Genomic DNA, 25,074 nt, shown 5'->3' with positions numbered 1-25,074 from the left:
AAACATTTCACATCATATATTCAACACTACAGATTTGCAAAACAAATTAACTAAACAGTATTGAGAGTATTTTATTTTCAACTCCTGCAAGAGCCTTTTGATAAACAACATGTGTATCTGTGTATTTAACCCTATCCTGTGTGATAATGTCTGCTGAGCTGTGTACCTAATCCTCTCCTGTGTGATACTTTCTGCTGAGCTGTGTATCTAATCCTATTGTGTGTTACTGACTGCTCAGCTGTGTATCTAATACTATTCTGTGCGATACTGTGTGCTGAGCTGTGTATCTAATCCTATTGTGTGTTACTGACTGCTGAGCTGTGTATCTAATACTATTCTGTGCGATACTGTGTGCTGAGCTGTGTATCTAATCCTATCCTGTGTGATACCATCTGCTGAGCTGTGTATCTATTCCTATCCTGTGTGATACTGTGTGCTGAGCAGTGTATTTAATCCTATCATGTGTGATACTGACTGCTGAGCCATGTATCTAACCCTATCCTGTGTGATACTGACTGCTGAGCCGTGTACCTAATCCTATGATGTGTTAGTGACTGCTCAGCCGTGTATCTAATCCTATCCTTTGTGATACTGACTGATGAGCCGTGTATCTAATCCTATCCTGTGTGATACTGACTGCAGAGCTGTGTATCTAATCCTATCGTGTGTTACTGACTGCTGAGCTGTGTTTCTAATCCTATCCTGTGTGATACTGACTGCTGAGCCATGTATCTAACCCTATCCTGTGTGATACTGACTGCTGAGCCGTGTACCTAATCCTATGATGTATTACTGACTGCTCAGCAGTGTATCTAATCCTATCCTGTGTGATACTGACTGCAGAGCCGTATATCTAATCCTATTCTGTGTGATACTGTCTGCTGAGCCATGTTTCTAATACTATTCTGTGTGATACTGTGTGCTGAGCTGTGTATCTAATCCTATCCTGTGTGATACTGTCTGCTGAGCCGTGTATCTATTCCTATCCTGTGTGATACTGACTGCTGAGCTGTGTATCTAATCCTATCCTGTGTGATACTGACTGCTGAGCTGTGTATCTAATGCTATCCTGTGTGATACTGACTGCTGAGCCGTGTATCTAGTCCTATCCTGTGATACTGACTGCTCAGCAGTGTATCTAATCCTATCCTGTGTGATACCGTCTGCTGAGCCGTGTGTCTAACCCTATCCTGTGTGATACTGACTGCTGAGCCGTGTACCTAATCCTATCACGTGTGTTACTGACTGCTGAGCCGTGTATCTAATACTATTCTGTGTGATACTGACTTCTGAACTGCGTATCTAATCCTATCCTGTGTGATACTGACTGCTGAACTGTGTATCTAATCCTATCCTGTGTGATACTGACGGCTGAGCCATGTGTCTAATCCTCTCCTGTGTGATACTGACTTCTGAGCCGTGTATCTAATCCTATCCTGTGTGATACTGGGCTCCCCCTGCAGTCTGTGTCAGATGGTGGTCTCGTTGGCATGGTAATAAATTGTGTTATTTCCAACTTTACAGAAGGACGATAACACCATAGAAATGATAAGAATAATAGGCAAAATTGTTTGGTGAATTGGAACGTGCGGGGTTAAAATTTCGCCTCACAACACAGCCTATGATGCTCTCGGGGTCCAGACATGTGACTGTGCAAAATTTTGTGGCTGTAGCTGTGACAGTGCAGATGCCAATCCCGGACATACACACATACAGTACATATATACACTTTTTCCCCATTATGTACATAGGGGCAAAATTGTTTGGTGAATTGACGCGCGCGGGATTAAAATTTCGCCTCACAACATAGCCTATAGGAACAAAAAAAGCGCAAATAGGGTCTTATCCGGGTTGATATTAAAAATATAAAAGAAATTCACTCACCTATTGCAGGAGAGATCAGGCATGTACAATTAGTAGTCAGCTGCTGCACGTCCAAAGGTCAAACAAGTGACCGCCGATACATCAATTCTTATGGAACTAATTTATGGACTTCCATGCGCTGCTTGACAAAATACAGGATTCCAATTATGGTGGAAGATTAATCATTTATTGCCAACGCGTTTCGAAGTAAGAACTACTTCTTCCTCATTCCCTGAGGAAGAAGTAGTTCTTACTTCGAAACGCGTTGGAAATAAATGATTAATCTTCCACCATAATTGGAATCCTGTATTTTGTCAAGCAGCGCATGGAAGTCCATAAATTAGTTCCATAAGAATTGTAACATAGCCTATGACGCTCTCGGGGTCCAGACGTGTGACTGCAAAATTTTGTGGCTGTAGCTGCGACGGTGCAGATGCCAATCCTGGACATACTGTAAGGTAGCGCTGTCATTTAAGTAGGGGATACTCGCTTAGCAGCCACAAAACCAGATCCGGCACAGGTTTTCCATAAACAATCATAGTCCATGCGGTTTATTTTGCATCATAAACCCACAGCAGCAACATAAAGTTCACTTAATCAGCATAGCGTCCATGACAGAGTTCAGCTCTGTAATCCCTGTGGTTACACAGGTTATGCATACACAGGCTCTTCAGCCTCAGTTATCTCACCCACATCAGGGTTTCCTCATGATTCCTTCACCATGCTGCAGACGTCCATTTCCTCCAGGGAATCATCAGGCCCGTGCAGCCATTCAACACAGCGTTCCTTGCTGTCAGGAAGACAGCCCCATCTCTCTCAGACGGGACCTTCCAAAATGGACCAACCGGGTCCCTGCATTCACCTCATGTGACCGACCCTGGCCACCTTATATGGTCCGTAGCCACGCCCACCGGGTCACATGACTATGACCTCATCACAGGTCCTTGAACCACTCATACACATTTTACAATAGCGTTCTTAACCACACACCTGGGTGGATTTGTAGGTAACTGATCCCTGACACATTGAAACAGCACCTCAGCAGTATCACTGCTGATCCACACACACGTCTCCATCTCAAGGCCACCCACCTTGGGATACATAATGGTCATTCAGTATCCTACACCTATCAGGACACTGGAAATGTGTTACACCGCTCCGCCATACTCACCCGGCCTCCGCTCCCACGCCGCAGTCGCCCTCCGCTCCCACGCCGCAGCCTCTCTCCACCCGAAGGCCGCGGCGGTCACCTGAGACAGGCCCGCGACCGATGCCTTCCCTGCATGCTATGCGCATGCGCCATAGGCCGCGACCGCGCCTCCTTCCTGCTTCTTATGCTCCGGTTGTGCCCTGACCCGGAAGCACCTTTGGACCAATGGCTGACCAGACGGGGCCATATCAGGCCGCTTCCCCCTGAGGGAGGCGCCTGATCGTTGTGTTTCCTGACACTCTGGCCTCGCTCCATCGTGCACACTCTGCTCCTGCAGTTCCTGTCTCGGCTGCTCCTCACAGCAGCTTCTCAGTCCTGCTACCCGTGTTCCTGGTGACCTACTCCAGTCCTGCCTCCAGTGTTCCTGTCGTCCTACTCCAGTCCTGCCTTGTGTTCCTGCCGTCCTACTCCAGTCCTGCCTTCAGTGTTCCTGCCGTCCTACTCCAGTCCTGCCTTCAGTGTTCCTGTCGTCCTACTCCAGTCCTGTCTTCAGTGCTCCTGCCGTCCTACTCCAGTCTCAGTCTTACTCCGGTCCATCCTGAGCCGCCCCTCTCGGTACCGGCTACCGTGGTACTCGAACCCCTGGGCCTGCTCCTAACGGTCCCTGTATAGGGGTCGGTTCCACCTGGCAGCTCGCCCGGGGTCCCTCGGTGCCACGGTCCAGAGGGTCCACTCTCGGAGTTCCCGCTCCCGACCACCCGCGCTAACAGTACGATCAGGCCATGGACTCCGCCGGTACTACGGCTGCTACCCAGAAAGAGTTGCTATTCCTACGGGAGAATCAGGGGCGCATTATGTCAATCATGAAGTCGATGGACACCCGTTTGTCAGCCTTACAGGTGGCCGATCCTGGAAATGCCACTCAGCTGGCCAGTCTCCAACAGGAGCTGGGTCAGCAGCAAGATACTCAAACCCACATTTTGTCCTACATGGCCTCCCTTGATAGTCGCTTGTCGGCCCTCCAGGCTGCCGCTGCAGTGCCGACTCCTCCCCCTGCGTCTACTGCTCCTCCGACGTCCCGCCTCGCCAAGCCGCCTCGTTTCACCGGGGATCCCAAGCTCTGTAGGGGGTTCTTAAATCAGTGTAGTCTCCACTTTGAATGGCTGCCGCAGCAATATCCCTCGGACCGGGCCAAAGTGGCCTTCATCATGTCCCATCTGGAGGGAGAGGCCCTTTCTTGGGTAAACCCGCTCTGGGAACGTGACGACCCGGTCGTTTCGAGTCACCCGGTTTTCCTGGATACGTTTCGTAAGGTTTTCGATGAGCCGGGCCGGTTAGCCTCTCTCACTGAGTCACTCTTTAACTTACACCAGGGCTCTCTCTCGGTCGGACAGTACGCTATTCGCTTTCGCACTATTTCCTCCAAGCTCGGCTGGAATAACGCAGCTTTGGTGGGGGCATTCTGGCGCGGTCTTTCTAGTAAAATAAAGGATGAACTCGCAGGTCGAGATACCCCGTCCACCTTAGAGGACCTTATCTCGCTGGCTACCCGCATTGACCTGCGCTTCCTGGAGCGCGCTCGGGAGTCAGTGAGAGACAGGCGCTCCTCCAGGTCAGTTTCTCCTTTCACTCAGTCGGCCAGCTCACCTTCAGTCGGATCTTCTTCCCTCTCTTCGGGTGAGCCCATGCAGATAGATCATCTCAGGTTGGCCGAGTTACGTCAGAGAGAGAGACGGGCACAAGGTCTGTGCCTCTATTGCGGTCATTCGTCACACTATATCCGCACCTGTCCTAAGAGACAGGGAAACGACTCCACCTAGGTCAGGTAAGAGAGGCCTTCCTAGGTGATGATGATGATTCCTCTCAACCCCTTACGATTTCTGTGCTTTTGGTTTCAGGAGGGAGGCGTGGTTCCGAGGTGGCCTACGTGGATTCGGGCTCAGCGGGTAACTTCATTCGGCCGGAAGAGGTAGACAAATACCAAATTCCTGTAGTCACTCTATCTAACCCAATTCAGATTGCCACCGTGGATGGCAAACCGCTACAGGTGACCGTCACCTTGGTGACTGAAGAGGTGGAATTGCAAATCGGAGCCTTACATCGAGAGAAGATAGCCTTTTACGTTTTACCTAAGCTCTCTCACGCCATTCTACTCGGTCTTCCATGGTTAAGGACTCATCAGCCTGTTCTCGACTGGTCTTCTGGGGAGATACTCCGCTGGGGGCACCCGTGCCAAACTCGCTGTCTGACTCCTGTCCGCCTGGCGGCTGCTCCACGGTCACCTCCAGACCTCCCGGGTCTTCCTCCAGCTTACAGCTCCTACGCCGATGTTTTTGATAAGAAGGAAGCGGAGGTCCTCCCTCCACACCGGCCGTTTGACTGCCCAATTGAATTTGTTTCTGGTTCAACCCCCCCAAGGGGCAGAATCTACCCTCTGTCTCCCGCGGAGACCACCGCCATGTCTGAGTACGTCCGAGAGAAACTCGCCAAAGGCTTTATACGGAAATCCTCTTCGCCCGCGGGAGCCGGGTTCTTCTTCGTCAAAAAGAAGGACGGGACTCTACAGCCATGCATTGACTATAGGGGCTTGAATGAGATTACCATCAAGAACAGGTACCCTCTTCCACTCATTCCAGAACTGTTTGACCGTCTCAGAGGGGCTCGGGTCTTTACCAAGCTGGACCTCAGAGGAGCCTACAATCTGGTCCGTATCCGAGGAGGTGACGAGTGGAAGACCGCTTTCAACACTCGAGATGGCCATTACGAGTACCTGGTCATGCCCTTCGGTCTTTGCAATGCTCCTGCAGTCTTTCAAGAGTTCGTCAATGAGATCTTCCGGGATCTCTTGTACTCCTGTGTGGTCGTGTACTTAGACGACATCCTCGTCTTCTCGCCGGACCTCTCGTCCCACAGAAAGAGTGTCCGCCTGGTGCTTCAGCGTCTTCGGGAGAACCGTCTGTATGCAAAGATCGAGAAATGTCTCTTCGAACAGACCTCTCTGCCATTTCTGGGATACATTATCTCCGACGCTGGTCTAAGGATGGATCCCGAGAAGTTGTCTGCCATCCTCAGATGGCCTCGCCCCGTCGGATTAAAGGCGATACAACGATTCCTCGGGTTCGCCAACTATTACCGGCAATTTGTCTCCCACTTCTCCGCGATCACAAGACCCATTTCTGTGCTCACCCGTAAAGGGTCTACTTCCAAGGATTGGTCTCCTGAGGCAGAGGAGGCCTTTCTGACCCTAAAACGGGCTTTCTCCACGGCTCCGGTCCTGCATCGCCCTGAGAGCGATCGACCTTTTGTACTCGAGGTGGACGCTTCCTCGACTGGTGCCGGGGCGGTGCTGTCCCAGAGAACCGCCTCCGGTCGCCTGCACCCTTGTGGCTTCTTCTCGAAGGTGGTCTTTTCTCCATCCGAGTGTAACTACTCGATCGGTGACCGGGAACTTTTGGCCATCAAGTTGGCCTTGGAGGAATGGCGCCACCTCCTGGAAGGGGCTGTCCATCCTTTTGTCATCTTCTCGGACCACAAGAATCTGGCCTATCTCCAGTCTGCCCAGAGACTAAACCCTCGCCAGGCCAGATGGTCTTTATTTTTTGCCCGATTTGATTTCGAGCTCCGATTCCGTCCCGGCAACAAGAATTCCAAAGCCGACGCCCTGTCCAGGGTCTTCCAACCACGCGAATTCACGGAGGAGCCGCCACATATCATTGATCCCACTAGGATCATCACCGTGGCTCCAGTGAATTGGCTTACTCCTCCGCCTGGCAAGACGCTTGTGCCAGAGAATCTCAAGCAAAAGGTTCTTCTATGGGGGCACTCCTCCAAATTCGTCCGACTAAAACTGCCCTCCTACAAGTTGGGTCCACGCTACATTGGTCCGTTTGAAATTCTGGGACGTATTAACGAAGTTGCCTACAAATTAAGGTTGCCTGCTTCGCTCCGGATCCCGAACACCTTTCACGTCTCTCTCCTGAAGCCTGTGGTGCTGAATCGTTTCCATTCCTCGCTTGATCTTGGTCCTCAGCCGGTGGGTGCCGACAACATTTTTGAAGTGCAGGACATCCTCGCTGTGAAAAGGGTTAGAGGTAGGACTTTCTTTCTCGTTGATTGAAATGGCTTTGGTCCTGAGGAGAGATCCTGGGAGCCTCGGGAGAATATTAATGCTCCCCGTATCCTCAAGAGGTTTCTTGTTAACTTCCGGGGGGGGCGGCTTAGGGGAGGGGGTACTGTTACACCGCTCCGCCATACTCACCCAGCCTCCGCTCCCACGCCGCAGTCGCCCTCCGCTCCCACGCCGCAGCCTCTCTCCACCCGACGGCCGCGGCGGTCACCTGAGACAGGCCCGCGACCGATGCCTTCCCTGCATGCTATGCGCATGCGCCATAGACCGCAGCCGCGCCTCCTTCCTGCTTCTTATGCTCCGGTTGTGCCCTGACCCGGAAGCACCTTTGGACCAATGGCTGACCAGACGGGGCCATATCAGGCCGCTTCCCCCTGAGGGAGGCGCCTGATCGTTGTGTTTCCTGACACTCTGGCCTCGCTCCATCGTGCACACTCTGCTCCTGCAGTTCCTGTTTCGGCTGCTCCTCACAGCAGCTTCTCAGTCCTGCTACCCGTGTTCCTGGTGACCTACTCCAGTCCTGCCTTCAGTGTTCCTGTCGTCCTACTCCAGTCCTGCCTTGTGTTCCTGCCGTCCTACTCCAGTCCTGCCTTCAGTGTTCCTGCCGTCCTACTCCAGTCCTGCCTTCAGTGCTCCTGCTGTCCTACTCCAGTCTCAGTCTTACTCCGGTCCATCCTGAGCCGCCCCTCTCGGTACCGGCTACCGTGGTACTCGAACCCCTGGGCCTGCTCCTAACGGTCCCTGTATAGGGGTCGGTTCCACCTGGCAGCTCGCCCGGGGTCCCTCGGTGCCATGGTCCAGAGGGTCCACTCTCGGAGTTCCCGCTCCCGACCACCCGCGCTAACAAAATGCTTATACTCTCGTCCTGGGACATCTACACAGCGCCCCCTAGCGGACACAGTGGTCACTACACCACAATACACACATACATACACACACACATTGAGCTTTATATATTAGATCTCAGCACAGGAACATTTTTTTAAACATATCCAATTGTGAAAATTATTCTTATTACAGGATCTATTAATTAAAATTTACTTACTTTGTGGGGAAAACCCCTTTAAAGCCCTAGTTAGAATATCCAAATAGAATACTTACATGGATCATCATGATCCTTTTTTTTGGAGGTATATCAATGATGTAGTTCAATCAAATAACACCAGTAGCTGTCTCTTTGCCACTTTTACTTTTTATATTTTTTACTAGATGGTGGCGGACACCCGATGCTATCGCATCGGGAGGGCGGTAATTTTACAATAGGGGCAGGCTTTGCAGTGTTGAGAATCTCTCCCCCCCCCCCATGTGCTCACCCATCTATCCACTCTCTCTTTCCCATGTGCTTTCCCATGTGCTGACTTCTCATGTCTGTGCTCTCTTCTTTGACCTGTCTACCCCATGTGCTATCCCCCTTGTCTGCTGTCTCTCTCCTTCCTGTGCTGTGTTCTCCCATCATGTGCTGTCCCGTGTGAGCTGTCTCCCCCCTGTGCTCTGTCTCTCTCACCCCTGTGTCTGACCATGTACAGAACATACCACAGCTCCTGGGCAGTGGAGGAAGCAAAAGCCAATACTGACATTACAGCAGGAGATCGCAGAGGATATATTTTGTGAGGTCAAATATTGTTTAAAAACAGTCAGTGAAATATTTTACCTCACAAAATGAATCCTCTGTGACCCCCTGCTGTAATGTCAGTATTGTCTTTTGCTTCCTCCCCTGCCCAGGAGATGTGGTATGCTCCGTACACGGTCAGACACAATTTTTACAATTAACTTTCATTCATGGGAAAACCCCTTTAATGTGACCGGCTTCCTCTGCCTGTAGACACGTTGCGCATCTGCCGCCGGGATCAGCCAAAAGATTCACTCCGCCAACGCGGAATTAACGCAGGCACAGTGCGACGGTGTTCCGGTGGTGGTACCGTGTAAGAGGCAAGTGTGAGTGAGCGAGAGTGAGAGTGTGAATGTGTGCGTGAGTGTGAGAGTGTGAATGTGTGTGTGAGTGTATGAGTGAGTGTGTGAGTTGCGTACGGCGTATAGAGTGTGTGGTGTGACGGTGTTCCTCTGGTGGTACCGCACAATAGGTTGGTACCAGCAGCAGTTTCCATATTGAGACACCCATCACTTGGGTGTCCCAATATGGCAGTCAGTGAACTTTCTCCGCTTGGAATTCTGGGATACGGTGACATCTGGACAGAACAGGAAATGAAAACATTACAAGGCAATTATATAAATAGATGATTTGATCTGGAGGTGTAACTGTCACTTTAGAAAACTTTTTATGTAGGTAGCATTGGTGCGATCTGATTTGAACATCCCATCCCATTCCATCGGTCACAACAGTGGTGGTATGGCCACTGGAATCTTATCTGATGGTATCTGTGGCTCATCTTGTCTTGAGACTCCCAGCAATCGTTCCAAACTCTTCCGGCATGAGCTCCACGTACAGAGCGGTTTACGGGCACAATAGTAAGTCTATACAAACTTACTCGCCTCTGCAAGAGTGAATGTATTGAGTCCATACACATCTCGTGTATGAGCTGTGGACTTAAGAGCAGTTGTTTGACTGATTGGTGGGCATCTCAGCAACACTATTCAGAGCCTATAATAACAAGTTTTATAAAGTGACAGTAACAATTTAAGGACAGTAATAAGAATGTTATCCCTGAGTTTTGTTGTATGAGGTCTTGGGGGTCTATGCTTGTTGTATCCCAAATATTCCGAATATAACTATGGTAAATGATGTGTAGAAGTTCTGTTTTCATTTCCCCTTTTGACTAAACTTCAGTGTTGTACTTATTTACAGTAATAACTCTAGTGGTTTTGATTTTTCTTTGAAATTAGAATACAAGTCAGTTGAGGAATGTGAGGAACTGGTGATCAATACCCTGGCAGCGTTCAGCAATTTATCTTACTATCAAAATGACAGATCTGTAATTGCGAAAAGAAGACTAGAGATTTCTACTTGTAAGTTTTCCTTTTTTTTGTACTTAATATTTTTATCAAGGCTGAAAGGTTTCTATTTAACCCTTTTTCTGTTAGACTATAAGAGGTCTAAGCTCAGGTATAGCACATGGCAGGGCAAAGGAAGCTCAATGTCTAGTAGGGTAAAACATACGGTATATGAAAACAATAGCAGCATTAAGAAAGAGAAAGTGGATACCCCAGCAAATAATGATGCAATGTCATAGTGATCCATTGTGCTGTGTCAGTTGTATGTGATCATGACCGATTCTTGATGTAATCTACAGTGCGCATTTTGAATAGAGTGACTGGCACTTTATTAATTGCCTATGGTACTGCCGAAGATGGCCAAGTACAGTGCTCAGCTATCTACAGTAGTACCATAGAAGTGGTCTGCAATCTTGACAGTTGCTCCAGTAAAAGGGGATACTACAGAGCCCAATCCTTAGGGTCAATGAGGGTCCCAGAAATCCGCAGAATAGGTGATAACGTGCTAGATTGGTACAACCCCTGTAAGTCACTGCGATAATTCAAAATCTTTTTCACGTGCTGCAAACAACTTGAAAGGGATAAATGGAGCCTTATTGAAAAGTGCAAGAAATGGTGTGGTTGTGGTTGTAGACTTGTGTCTTTGCTATAGTTCCCCAAGAAGCCTTCATTTGCTCTAATATCCCATTACACCATTATGTAGCATGGCGATATCATGATTGGAGTCACAAAGAGTAGGAGGATTGGGATGGTGCCAGGAGGATGCTCAGGATTCAGGTACGGACTGGGGCTGAAATCCAGCCCTGGCATTTGCAATCATGCAGGCCCATTTTGTACCAATCTCCAAGCACCAGATGGGATATATTACTAATATTACCCTGGATGGCGAAAAGAAAAATTTGCTACAAGACCAATATTTCTAATGATACCCGTGGCCTGCTGGGGTAAGTGACGGAGTCAGCGACTTTGTGCTCCGTCACAACTGTTAACAGTATGGGTATCTGGGTATCTTGAGAACGCCGATTCAGTTAACAACGTAGCAGACAAGGCAGCCCACAACCAGACAGGCCCTTCTGGCATTTGCCAGAATTGCCAGATGGCCAGTTCGGCCCTGCCAGGATTAATAAGTTATATGGCACACTACTAGAAATGCCCACCACTATTGATGATGGCTTTTTATGTGGTTCACGGCTTACTTTTGAGCAGTGTATGGGATCTTGATTCTGTTTTGCCTGGTAGAAATAAGATACGGTAAATATTGTGCATTTCTAGTTGGAAAGGAATATATTAACGACAAGTATAAAAACCAAAGTTTCTATTACTGTTTTCAACTTGATTTTAAATTTTTCAGCAGAATAAGATATAGTAAAACACCTCTGTCTTCATAATAGTGCTACTACAGTTAATGCTGTGCGACAACATGGAGGGAATACTTGAAGCTACTCGAGTATACGGCAACCTGTCTCAATACCAGGATGTACAAGATTTCATCTTGGAACAAAATGGTGAGCTGGAGTGTTTTCCACAACAACATTATTACTGTACAAATGAGCTTTTTCTTTAGAGTACATCCCATCTCTTTACACACATGGCTACACTGCACCATTGGACGCGACAGCGGTCATGGGACCAAAGTTTGCTATAGAAGTGAATGGGAGGTCACATTGCGATACCTACAATACTGCAACAAGTGAGTCACAAAAAATCCAAGTCTAATAGTATATGCATCACAATGCGACCCCATTCACTTCTATAGTACCGCAATATAGAAGAAGCACCAAGCGAACTTCAGCCTCTTGACCAAAGTAGCCCAATACTAAAGTTTACATTTAAATCCCCCTTGGTGTATTTGATTATTTAGATGCAGAAATTTCTGCACCATTCCAGCATCTCTTGGCAAGAAAAATGCAGCAGCATATGTGCGTGTTTTGCCGCATTTTTGTGAAAAACATTAGCGATAGATATAGACAGACATAGTTTCACAACCCCCCAACATGTTATTAAATTTTACCCTGTGAAGCTTTCTGGACAGCTTTTTATGATAAAATGAGTAAATAAATGGTGTTCCCCCCCATTTTTTGTAACCAGCAAAGGTAACGAAGACAGCTTAGAGCTGATATTATCAGGCTGGGAAGCTCCGTGGTTATTAGGTCCTTCCCAGCCTAAAATACCAGCCTGAGAACAAAATCCACTGATACATATCAATTAACTTAGATAGCCATATGCCTCTCTCATGGACCTAAAAATAACTAAGAACACTCCAAAAACCATGAATCCTACAAATTACCCACGGAGTAACAGTCCAACAATAGAGTATATAAAAATTCATATTTATTGCCAAAGTACTAACATACAATAATATACAGAATATAACAACATGGCACATACAGAGCTCATGAGTAAAGGACAACATGCACTGTTATAACAGAAAGGGTTAACTTGCATGCTTCACAATAAATTGCACCCTGCAAACTATGTAGCATGTGTTCAGAAAAGTGCATAGTGCAGATAAAGTGCAATAGCTATAAAGGGGATCCTCAATGCAAGCAAAGTGTATAAACCACTGGTATATTCAAAGCATAAGGAGATCACCCATTGAAGGAATGCTTAGCTTACCCATAAGTATCTGCCAGTGTGTGTCCAATTGCAGCCCCAATGGGACTGGCCCTGCAATTGGACACACACTGGCAGATACTTATTGTGATGCATGCAAGTTAACCCTTTCTGTTATAACAGTTCATGTTGTCCTTTACACATGAGCTCTGTATGTGCCTTGTTATTATAGTATGTAGATTATTGTATGTTAGCACTTTGGCAATAAACATTTGATTTTTTTACATATTCTTTTGTTGGACTTTTAAAACTCTGTGGGTAATTTGTAGGATTTATAAAAATATCAGCCTGCAGTCACCCCAGAACTGGAGCATCACATTAGATGCTGTAATTCTAGCGATTCGCCTTCGCTGTACCCAATTGGCCTGCTGCGTTGGCATTCGAGGTAATGGTAGTTGGGGTTGATGTCGGCTATGAATTGTCCAAAAACAGCTGACATCAAGCCCTCGTGCTAGTAATGGAGAGGCATCTATCAGAAACACCTATTACTAACCTAGTAAGTAAAAATAAAAAAAACACACAAAAAATCTCTATTCAAATAAATGCTCGCCCACACGTTTCCTGGTTCATCATTTTAATTAAAAAAAAGTTCCCACGTAGGTCTGACATAGTACAGGTAATCTATCCTAGTCCACTAATGGAAACCTTAAAAAATTTAAAAAAAGGCACTGTCCCTTTTTCATCACCTTTAGAAAAAACTTTTTTTTCTAATAAGGTGGTTGTGCAATTTATATGTATGTAAGTCTGTCTATATATGTCTATTTAGTGGCGTAACTGCAAAGTTATGGGCCCCGTATAACAGAAAGAACAGAGTGCACATCCGCAATAGATAAAATTAGCCAACGCAAAACGCGCGTTGAGGCTGCGTGTCCCGAGATCCTGTATAGAGGGACTATGGGTAAGAGTGGCTACACCATTGTCAGTGATACTTTATGTAATGTATGGACATCTTGATTGTGTTGCTAGTGGCTATTATAGCCACTGAGACTGTGTTATAACTATCACCATTGGTCTCAGTGATTGTGAGTTTAAAAACCTTAATTATACTTTCACTTTATTACCCCTTGAGGTGAATTATTCACTGTTTACGTTTGTTATTTGTGCCTGCTTGCAGCCACCATGGTGGATTTTATTTAGATGAACGTAGGTTGCCACCCCCCCACCTCTACATATGTTTTTTGTCATGCCCGGTTGTTCATATCAATTTTCTTGTCCCTTTTCCCTTCTTGTCTATGAACTTTATAATTATGCATTAATGTGATTATGTGATGTTATTTATATCTAATAAAATTTTTTTGTAATTTTATCTATTGTGGATGTACACTCTGTTCTTTCTGTTATACAGTATTCTATGAATGTTCCTATTTGATTGTCCCAGGTCCCATTGCAATGTACTCTGAGGATCTTATATGATGTAGACACAATGCATTTCGTTCTAATTTGTCTATGTAAAGTTATGGGGCCCGGTGCGAACTTTCAAATGGGGCCCCCCATGCCAAAATACACGCAAATCTCCGCTCCGTACACCTCGTACACACGCGGCTGCACTCCGTACACTTCGTACACACACGGCTCCGCTCCGTAGACCTTGTACACACACAGCTCTTCTCCGTACACCTCATACACACACGGCTCTTCTCCATACACCTCGTACACACACGGCTCTTCTCCATACACCTCGTACACACGCGGCTCCGCTCTATACACCTCGTACGCACACGGCTTTGCTCAGTACACCTTGTACACACATGGCTCTACTCCGTACACCTCGTACACACACGGCTCCGCTCCGTATACCTCGTACACACACGCCTCCGCTCCGTACACCTTGTACACACATGGCTCTGCTCCGTACACCTCGTACACACGCGGCTCTGCTCCGTACACCTTGTACACACACAGCTCTGCTCCGTACACCTCGTACACACACGGCTCCACTCAGTACACCCCATACACACACGGCTGCGTTCCATACACCTCATACACACGACTCTGCTATATCCACCCTGTAAACCCCTCCTGACCCCACACATAAACTTACCCTCATCCAGCCAGCACCATGACAACCATGTCAGCAGAGTCCTGCATACATGAGGCTCTTGATCATGTGACGCCTGACTCCTCCCCTCCTGTGACCTCATCACAAGTCCTGTGTGCAGCCATCGCACACACACAGCCACTCAAAGCAAGGAGCTGCACAGCCAATGAGCGACTGCAGCTCCGTGATCGGGCCCCTAAACACTCCGGGCCCCATCGCAGCTGCGACCCCTGCAACCACGGTAGTCCCGCCCCTGAGTCTGTTTGTATGTCTGTCTATCTATATTATCTATTTCTATAGATCTGACAGAAAAATAGACTCTCTAATCTAATGATTAATGTAAAAATCCTATATTAGTACATCAATTCAAAGGCATATCCATATTAAAACAGAAAATAAGGGACTGTGTAGGATGCAAAAAACAGACCCGGGGCACAACATAAAACACTACATTCGTTGTAACTATAAGATGGATAGGGTATACACACATAGAATATAAATAACATTTAAATAATGGATATTAGATTTCTTTGCCAGCATAAATGATCTGATCACCCGACAAACAACTGTTTTGTTCTTTCGTTATGTTGCTGACATGTTTACTCAGTCTCATGACCGGGAACAAGCACTTCCTTGTTTAAGTGCATATCAAGGCTGCGTTCCCATGATGAGTATTTGCTAAGGTTTTGATTTTGCAGATTTTCTGTAGCATTTCTGTACCTATTAAGTAAACTACGGTATTTTTTTTCCCTTTTGTTTCTGAGTGCTTCTATTCGTGCTTTTTTAATCCATTGTTTTACACTGTTTTTTTTGTCTCTTTTTGGTATGTCATGTTTTAAAGGAAGTTGTTTTTCATACTGTAAGATAGCACTTACTGTTTGTGTTGGGGACACTCACTTGACTGTGATATTGAGGCACCCAGGAACACTCTTACTTAAACAGTCTATGTGGTTTATTTTATACAGCATAAACCGCACCGTAGGCTATGTTGCACATCACTGACCTAACCAGAGTAGTCCAGAGTAGTTCACAATACACAACATTATATAGCAGACTCTACACACGCCAGACTTCTCACTTCGTCCAGTTGCCGTGGGAGACTGCACGCCGAACAGTTTAGTAACCTCCACGGAACATCACAAGCACCAACAGTTTTCCGCATGTCCGGTGTTACCTCTCAGGAACTCCTGCTCCAGATGCCGACTCTTTGTTAGTCCTCTCTCCTGGGGAAGCTGCCTTGCTCTGATCACCGTCCTTGTGACCAGGGCACTCCAGATAGTCCAGACCCGCAGAATGCCAGTAGCTCCCCCAACGCAGGCTGTCACAGACTCTGCAAACGCATGGCCACTCTGGGTGCTATTCAGGACGTCTGTCCCCTCCTGGGACCGTCCAACACACAGGCCTCACCGGGTGCTATTCAGGGATCCGATCATACTCCCAGGATCTCCCAACACACCATCCTCAACAGGTCCAGGGCCTCAGCATGTGCTCTTCAGGGATCCGATCCTACCCCCAGGATCTCCCAACATACAGGCCTCACCGGGTGCTATTCAGGGATCCGATCCTACTCCCAGGATCTCCCAACACACTGGCCTCACCGGGTGCTATTCAAGGATCCGATCCTACTTCCAGGATCTCCCAACACACCGGCCTCACCAGGTCCAAAGCCTACCACGTGCTCTTCGGGAAGGTAACACACCTTCCAACACCTAGGCCTTCCAGGACCTTCCACATGAACCAGTCTGGTCCATGCACTCTCCCCTGTGACCAGACCTCAGGCACATTGTATGGTACATAACCACACCCACAGGTGAGGTATGGATCACATGGTCATGACTTCACTACAGGTCCTTTTACACACCCAGCCACACACACACAGGCTTTACTTTGGGCGTTCAGACACACGCCCCTGGGTGGGTTTGTAGGTGACTGGTTCCACCCATCTCTCCAAGTCACCTGGAAGCCTCCCCAATGTAAAACAAAACCATCAGCAGTATATCTGCTGATTAAAACACGTTCCAGCTTCCATCACAGGGCACCCAACCCTGTGATACATATCGGCCATTTACAACCCTGCCGCTCACCATTTCCCCATCACAATAAAGGGAACACCTGCATGCATGTCCTGGGAAGCCCATACAGCGCCCCCTAGCTGTCACAGGGGTCACTGCATCACAATACTTTTTGGTATTTGGCTGTGACAAACCTTTATTGATACAGTCGTCTTATTCCATGCATTTTTAGTGTGCTTTCGCAATGGAAACGCACTAAAAATGCAGATTTTTAAAATGTGGACTTTCCACATTTAATACAGTTCTATGGGAAAAATACACACATGAAAGTCTGTGTACTTGCAAGTGAAACTGACATGTTGAGGATTTCGAAAAACACAACGCAGGTCAATTTATGATGCGTAAAAAAAAGTACCTTGGTGTGGTGCAGAGACCGTGGTCATATGTGAGTGTCGTTATGTGTCCCCCAAGATGCACAAAGAAGCATATTGAGGCCACGAGAGTGCATTGCAGTCACAGGCGTAGCTGTGATTGTAATGCAGAATAAAACTGAGTATTGGTCTTGGGCAAGCTATTTGTCTAAGGGTATGGTTCCACGGTCAGTATTGGCAGCGCTTTGGATGCAGCACATGTCCGCTCCATCCAAAGCGCTGCTGGCTTTTGTACACGTAATGATTCAGCATGTGTTCATTGAACCATGCGGAATCACCGCGTCCCTATACAATGTATGGGTGACTTTATCTTGCCGAGACAGAGCGTCTCCTCTAGATAAATTGACATGCTGTGGTCTAGAAAGATGCGCCGCATGTGCGTATGCGCAGGGAAGCCGTAGGCATCCCTGCACGCATAGTGGAGATGGGATTTCATAAAATCCCCTCCACTATGCTGTAATATCTGGCCGCTGCGGATTGGACGCTGCAGCTGTACGCAGCGTCCAATCGGCAGCGTTTTCTGACCGTGAAAACATACCCTTAGGCAGATTTAGGAAAACCTGCCATGGGCTTTTATTTTTGAAGCAGACTACAGGAAGGTAGTGGGGCGGTCCGTTTCCTCCCCCAGCCGGGTTTTCTATGTGGCCTACGACTACAGGTTGATAGTAAAAACCCCTGCAACAGAGGTTTGGGTGTGTCAGTGTGGAGTTTGCAAGGTGCAGAGCAGACGGCTCTGCAAAAGCTCAGCCTGTGTGAGGGAACACAGAGCCAACCGGAGTGAACTCCTGGCACCCTGCAGCGTAATACGGTGGTGCAGTCGCCCTCAGCAACAGGACACATTTATGGACTGTCTTGTTTCCCGGCTGCGATCCGGAGGATATCATTTGCTTTTGTTTGTAAGTTTTGGTCATTAAAACTACGTTTACTTTGAACTTTCCTGGGTCGCTGCCGAATCACTGCACAGTGAGGACACTGCTGCACTACACTTGGATATGAGATTTCTAGAAATCTCATCCACTTTGCTGGAAGTGTAAGATAATGTTTTTTCATGCGTAGCAAAAAAATACTATGCTTAAAAATCTCATTGTGGGAACTTAACCTCAAGCAAGCCTTCAACCAGGGACAGAAAAGTAATTATACATTTCACATGCATATTTACCGTAATTAATGCCTCCTTCTACCTTTTCGGCTCACTACCTCACACTGCCTCTTCTGCATTCTGTTCCTCCTGCTTCAAAGTTGTCTGCCACTATGGCATAGGTGTTAAACTCAAGGCTCACGGGCCAAATCCAGTCCACCTTGTCATTCTGTTTGGTCCATGAGTTCAGGACACACATCAACCCTGTTCTGACCAGCTCGCCGTACGGGAAAAGTGGAGAGTCAGGTTAAGCAGTGTTGAAGTGGGTGCCGGAGCTCAAAATCTAAAATGGCAGCCGTCCCCTTAGCTGGCGCCACCCCCTTTACCAAGTACTGCTTGCGTTCTACATCGACACAGCTAGTGCTTAGCAGGGGAGGCAGAACCGGCAAAGGGAGCTTATGCAATCTTTGAATCTGAGCAGATGCAGCCAGAGCAGATACAACCATAAGGAGGTGGTGAATACAGGTGCCAGCAAAAGGAGCAGGTGAAATCAGTCAGCTGGTACACAGTGAATGCAGTCAGCCAGCACAAAAAGTGAACGCAGTGATCGCAGTCAGCCAGCATAAACGGTGACCGCAGTTATCGTAGTCAGCCACCACAAACAGAGCTATGAACACAGTTATCCTGCACAAACGGTGAACGCGGTGATCACAGTCAGCCTAAACAAACGGTGAACACAGCGATCACAGTCAGCCTGCATAAACGATGAAGGGAGAGAAGGAAGTCGTTCAGCGCAAATGGTGAATACAAAAACAGTCAGCAAGCACTTTTTTGCGGTTTCATTTTTTAATCCGAGCAGAAACAGGCAGTACTTAGCATATTTCTTGAACTCTGAGGTATGGCACCGTTCTCTTAGCCCTCAGGAACATCGCTTTTAGCCCCACTACCCAGAGACCGCACTCTTAACCCCACTACCCAGAGGCAGCTCTCTTATAGCCTCTGGCCAGTCTACGCATTGCAGTCCATGCTCAAACCTCATTGCCTGGACGTCTACATGAGCCATTATGTTTACAAGTGCCCTTTTAAGTCAACCATAATGCTGATGTGGCTTTAGGTGAAAAAGAGTTAAACACCATTGCACTGTGGCATGGGTAGTATACTGGTAAGTAAACCACACCTTCCCTGCCTTTTTTGTTACATAGCACAGAGAACACATGATTTAGACTTACCATTACTCTCCCACATACATAAATGTATAGTCACTTTTCATTTTCAGAGTGGAGGGTCGCTTTAACTGATAGCATATTGTAGGAGACTATACAATCAATAGACGTCATGATCAAACTTATCAAACATTTTATATTTATTAGGTAAGAAACCTAGTATTACTTTCCATCTTTTTTTATCTTGCTCTCTTGATGGTCAGGAACAATTTTCTAGAGATGAACTATACATATTCATTTATTTACCAGTTCTCTGGATCTCAGATTTCATCATTGAAAGAAAAGTATAATAGAAATATTCTACAAAAATGAAAGGCGTTGTACAGGAGTATGTCACCTTGGAAAATTGTGGAACTATGTTCTAAACTGTGAAATAAGAGCTATTGTGCATATAAAGTAATAAAATAGTGAAGCTTAAGGACCCTTTTTTTAATTCCTTGGTAGAATCAAAGGCTGTATTGCTTATCGAGGTACAGCTAAAGTTCTTTTGAAGTTGAGTAATTCACATACTTATGTTTGTTTTACCATCCAGTATATAAATTTATTGTTACCTTACTGGATTCTGGAAAACAAGATGTCTGCTTCTCTGCTTGTGGAGTACTGATTAATCTGGCTAACGACAATAATAAGAAAGCTTTACTAAAAGGAGAAGGGGCTATTGATAAGTAAGTAACCATTTATTTCAAAATCTCTTTGCTTTTATAATGTAATTTCCAAATAAGTTGTCCATCTTTAGGGCATATTTTCTCTGAAATGCATATATTTGATGCAAAAAAAAATCATTTTTGCAATTGGGTTGCATTGAAAAAAATTCACTACTTGTCTTTTTGCAGACTCTTTGTTTTCAACTTTAATGTGGTGTCTGTCCATAAATCAGCTGACAGGAACTCATAAAAAAACAAATAAGAGTTACAAACTCCTTGTCAGGCAGTCCTAATGCGCCAACATATGGATTCTCCATTAAAGAAGACCTTTTACTACATTTTGCATGTTGTCTCCAGTTCGACAAAAATTACCAATCAAAGTACTTGACACATGATAAGTTAACTTTTGTTATGTCCAAGTAGGTGTTAGTAGACTGTTTACACGGGGGTGAATACTTCCACCCCTATGAGCTGCCCAATCAGGCAACACAGCAGAAAAAGAACACTCCCCCCCACCATAGCTTCGATTTCTCAGTTTGTAAGGTACAACCTTGATATCCTGGTCTAACCTCCTGCATGATTAGGAAGTGATGAGAGCTTAGAGCACAGATAACTCGAACCTTTCAGATAAGGTTTCTCTGAGGAAAGGGATTGCACAGCTGAGTTTAGCTGTGTCACATTACAGACCCTTCTGTCAGCTCTGGAGATCACACTTATGTCTATTATGCTTAGGGCAACTTGAAATTGCTCTACAGTGAGAGCACAACAAGCTACTACTGTGTGAGATGTAATTACACCCGACTGTCCTCTCACTGCAGAGCGATTATAAGATGCTGTGAGCACAACAGACATATATGTGGCTCCTCTCCAGACAGGCAGTGTGGGGGAGATCCAGTACAGCAGAACTGGCAGTGTTATGAGAAAAGGAGAACTGAGAGAAAGTTTTGTAATGTGATACAGCTAAACTCAATTGCACTTTCTAATCATGCAGGAGGTTAGACCAGGAGATCAAAGTTGTATCGTTACATCTCACACACTGAGATATGTGCTATAAGCTATGATATGAACATGTTCTTTTTCTGCTGTGTTGCTGCCTGCTTATTATTGGGAAACTCCTACAGGGTGAAAACCTACCCCGGTGAAAACTAATTAGGTCCTAATTACTCTGATTGCTAATATCTGTTGTCACAACTGCAGCCGCAGACGCGGCCCAGCAAGCGCCTCCACGCCGATGGCGAGGGGCGGGCATCCCCCGGGGACGCAATTTGGACCCTCTATACCACATAGGGGGACCTGGGCCTACCCGAACTAGGGAAGGGCAGCGACCGGGATACTGTGGCAGCTGAGCATATGGACAAGGACACGTAGGACTTGATGACACCGCACAACTTCAGGTATAAATAAAGTAAAGTTTACTTAAAGAAAAATCACAATACATAGACAAAACCAGGACACACGAGGTCATCAGGACATCTGGACACACGAGGTCATCAGGACACACGAGGTAATCAGGATACACAAGGTCATCCGGACGCAGGCAGGACATCAGGGTCACCCACTGGACATCAGAGTCACCGGCAGACATCAGACGGGAGTCGTTTGGTTCCGGACATCCAACACGACCTACAGGCACCACTGCAGTCATTCAGCTCCAGGAAGCGGTCATCAGGTTCCAGACTGCGATCGTCAGGCTCCAGGCATCGGACCTGGGAAGGAACTCAAGCGTGATGGTGCTAACACTGCAGGATTGCTGGACCTGCATGGAGCTAGCACCGCATGGTAGTCAGAGCACAGCATAGTAGATGCTCAGCAGGAACACCGGTTACAAGAGTCTCAGAGTCACTGGGTGCAGGGCTCCAAACACAGAGGGATTCCAGGAACACAACATAGCAGACAGTTCAGACATGGTCAGGTACGGGATAGGTACAGGATCAAGGATTCAAGCCTGGATACACCGCCTCTAGGCCAGGGTGAATTTAGACGGGGTCAGGTACAGGACAGGTACAGGATCAGGGATTCAGGCCCGGATATACAGCCTCCGGGGCAGGGCGAAGGAACACGACAAAGCAGGAATCAAGGCAGGGAATTTGGTACCATAACCGAGACAGTCGAGGTCCACAGACACGAGACACACATGGCAAAGTCCAGGAGCTTTGTAAGTTGGGCAGGGTCAGCTTATAAAGGACCGGCCCCTCAGCAATTGGCTGGGGACAGCATTCCAAGTACACACACTAACCCTGATAAAAGCTGGGGAGGTGTGGCCGTGCACACCCTAAGTACACAGAAACCATTGCAGCACAATCAGTGCAGGAACTGCAGCCTAGAGCACCTGGCCATGGCTGCCAGCCAAGACACACATGGAAAGTCATACACCAGCTGCAAATGACCTCGCAACCCGCGGACAGCTTCCACAGCGGCAACCAGGGACCGCACATGCGGATGGTCAGGCAGCAAAGACCTAACAACACATGTGCAGCTACGCAGCAGAGCAGGTAACTGAGCAGGCTCCATACAGGTAACAGCCAGCAGTATCCCAGCTCGATTAGGGGGAAAGGAGTAAGGGGTTAAAGCAAACACATGCATTGTCACGCCGACAACCAAATACAAACAGAACGGCGTGACATCTGTACAATGGAGAGGTGAAATATAAAACAAGCTACAGCTATTATTACATCCTGTTTCCAGTTCAACATGAAAAATATGGTGAAGGTTCCTTTAATTCTGCAGCCATCAATAGTAAGTGCAACACAAAGGCTATCAAAGCCAAACGATGGAAAATGTTTAATGAAACCCAATTGCAAAAATGATTTGTAGCCCCAATTACATGTCAACAACATTGTCCCCAAAATGGAACAACCCATATAATCTAATCTACAATGTCTGTATTATTAAATTATTTGTATTAGGATTTATTTATTTTTATTTAAGAGGTTTCGTAAAAACACTTTGTACCTATCCATCTAAGTCCCATTTATTCCTCAGTTGCACATTATTGATGCAGAAAAATTGTATGAAGTAATGGTTGAGCATGCCGACTGCCCCTCTATACAGCTCTTGGGGATATTCAGAAACCCGCAAATAAGAGCATTTATTTTTATGAAAAAAAAATAATAATCAGAACACTTATTATAACCAGGTTGGTTGAGTGCCTTCGTGACTTTGGGTGCTCCGACTGGCAGCTGGCTGGATTAGTGTGCAAAGCTTTCTGGAATTTCATGGATGATGCAGAACTGATCCTTGGATTGGAAGAGACCAATAAACTTTTGGACCTGTTGTCCTCTTTCCTTGGTAAGACCGTGGGTGAGGGAGTGTACTTTAAGTTTTTTAAGCATAAAAAAAATAATGACAATATATATTAGTGACTATGAAACAAGTTTATTGCCTCATGTTTTCTACCTGAGAAGTCATTGTTTTTCCTGTTCCCAGCTTTATTATGTTTCAGGGGCAATGAGGTTTCTTGGCAAAGATAAGAGCACTTTCCTTTGTTCATATCTCTTTTTTTGTCACCCATGGCTGCAATTATTTATAATAATTGTATCTTCACTTTTTTTTTTGTTAAAGATGAACAGATCGCACTTGAACACAGGTGGAATGTAGACCTAATGGACTACCAGAGGGAATGCTGGGAAGTCGAATTTAAACCTGTGGCTTCACAGCTCTTGGACAAAATTCACAGCCATCATTCATATCTGGAGCCTTTGCCAGGTCCGGTGTAGACTCATTGTGAATACGTGAATTATCTTAGCCGACCTTCAGAAAGTGTGTCTTTTGCCCTAACCTTGAAGTGTATAGTAATTTATTGTCTCTAGTGTAGCTCATATGTTTTGTGTTGAACTAATAAAACACTCATAAGTAAATGTTTGAGAAATGTACATTTATCAGCTGGAAAAGTGGATTCTTAACCATGTTTCTAAGTATCTACGTGTTTTTGGCATTAAAACTAGATCATCTTGAAAGTGAATTTTGTGCTACAGAATTATCATTTTGCGGCCTTCCAATGTTCTTTAATAGAAAATATTGCCCGGTGTAACTAAACACCTCACTGAGCCAAACCCAACCTTACTGAACAGAGCAATCTTTCTACTGGGCCTTGCAAGCCAAGAAAAGGTGATACCTGAGTCACACTTGGTTGTAGTCCATGCCAACATTTCAAAGATAACTAAAATTATGTGTAGTACTACCTCTAAAAATTAGCGAAGCCGAAGGAGACCATCAGACCATCTGATCGAATATTTGTGTTCTCTCCTATAAATAGGAGGACACGATATTTGGGCAAGCGGACTACAGCGACCGGTGAGACTGCTCCAATTTATTAACCTTCCCTGACATATGCCTCATCTGATATTTTATTACATATAGATGTAACACATTTTTTCTGTTTAGTCTATGTGCAATCTTATTTTTTCTTACAGGATAGAGTATATATGTTTAGGCTATGTATAACTATATGAAAGACATCTATTGTTCCATGCACTCATGCAGTCATACTGTCTATTGGGTAACCCAGTTACTGAGGACAGAATCTTCTTCCAACGGGTTTCGCCTCTGTATCATTGTCTTTGCAGGCAGTGACCTTTCCTCTCTAATTACAGAAGAGGATAGTTCACTTTTTTACTTATAGGAGCGAGCACAAATATTTGGTCAGAAATACAGCAATATTTTCTCTCTGACTGTCTCCACCAGCCCTGCCTATTTTTAGAGGTGTCACTACAAATAATTTTAGTTATCTTTGATTAAAGGTTATAATAAATAATAATAATAATCTTTATATAGCGCTAACATATTCCACAGCGCTTTACAGTTTGCACACATTATCTTTGCTGTCCCCGATGGGGCTCACAATCTAGATTCCCTATCAGTATGTTTTTGGGAGTGTGGGAGGAAACCGGAGTACCCGGGGGGAAACCCACGCAAACATGGGGAGAACATACAAACTCCTTGCAGATA

At 46.2% G+C, this 25,074-nt stretch overlaps 1 protein-coding gene across 5 annotated transcripts in view; it reads left to right on the top strand.

The window, feature by feature from the left end:
• ARMC2 (armadillo repeat containing 2) overlaps positions 1-24,088 on the top strand; it is a 286,378-nt gene extending 262,290 nt beyond the window's left edge. For all 5 annotated transcript variants that reach the window (XM_073576046.1, XM_073576045.1, XM_073576050.1 and 2 more), the window contains 5 exons: positions 9,981-10,103; positions 11,480-11,593; positions 20,016-20,148; positions 23,264-23,415; positions 23,689-24,088. In XM_073576046.1, the coding sequence (XP_073432147.1) occupies positions 9,981-10,103; positions 11,480-11,593; positions 20,016-20,148; positions 23,264-23,415; positions 23,689-23,843 (677 nt within the window). In that variant the 3' untranslated portion in view covers positions 23,844-24,088. The remainder of the gene's footprint in view (positions 1-9,980; positions 10,104-11,479; positions 11,594-20,015; positions 20,149-23,263; positions 23,416-23,688) is intronic.
• Positions 24,089-25,074: the final 986 nt, after the last annotated feature.

This window comes from Dendrobates tinctorius, unplaced genomic scaffold (genome assembly GCF_039654945.1).
Source record: "Dendrobates tinctorius isolate UK_male_01 unplaced genomic scaffold, ASM3965494v1 ptg000046l, whole genome shotgun sequence".
NCBI lineage: Eukaryota > Metazoa > Chordata > Amphibia > Anura > Dendrobatidae > Dendrobates > Dendrobates tinctorius.
This window is presented reverse-complemented; position numbering and strand designations above follow the sequence as displayed.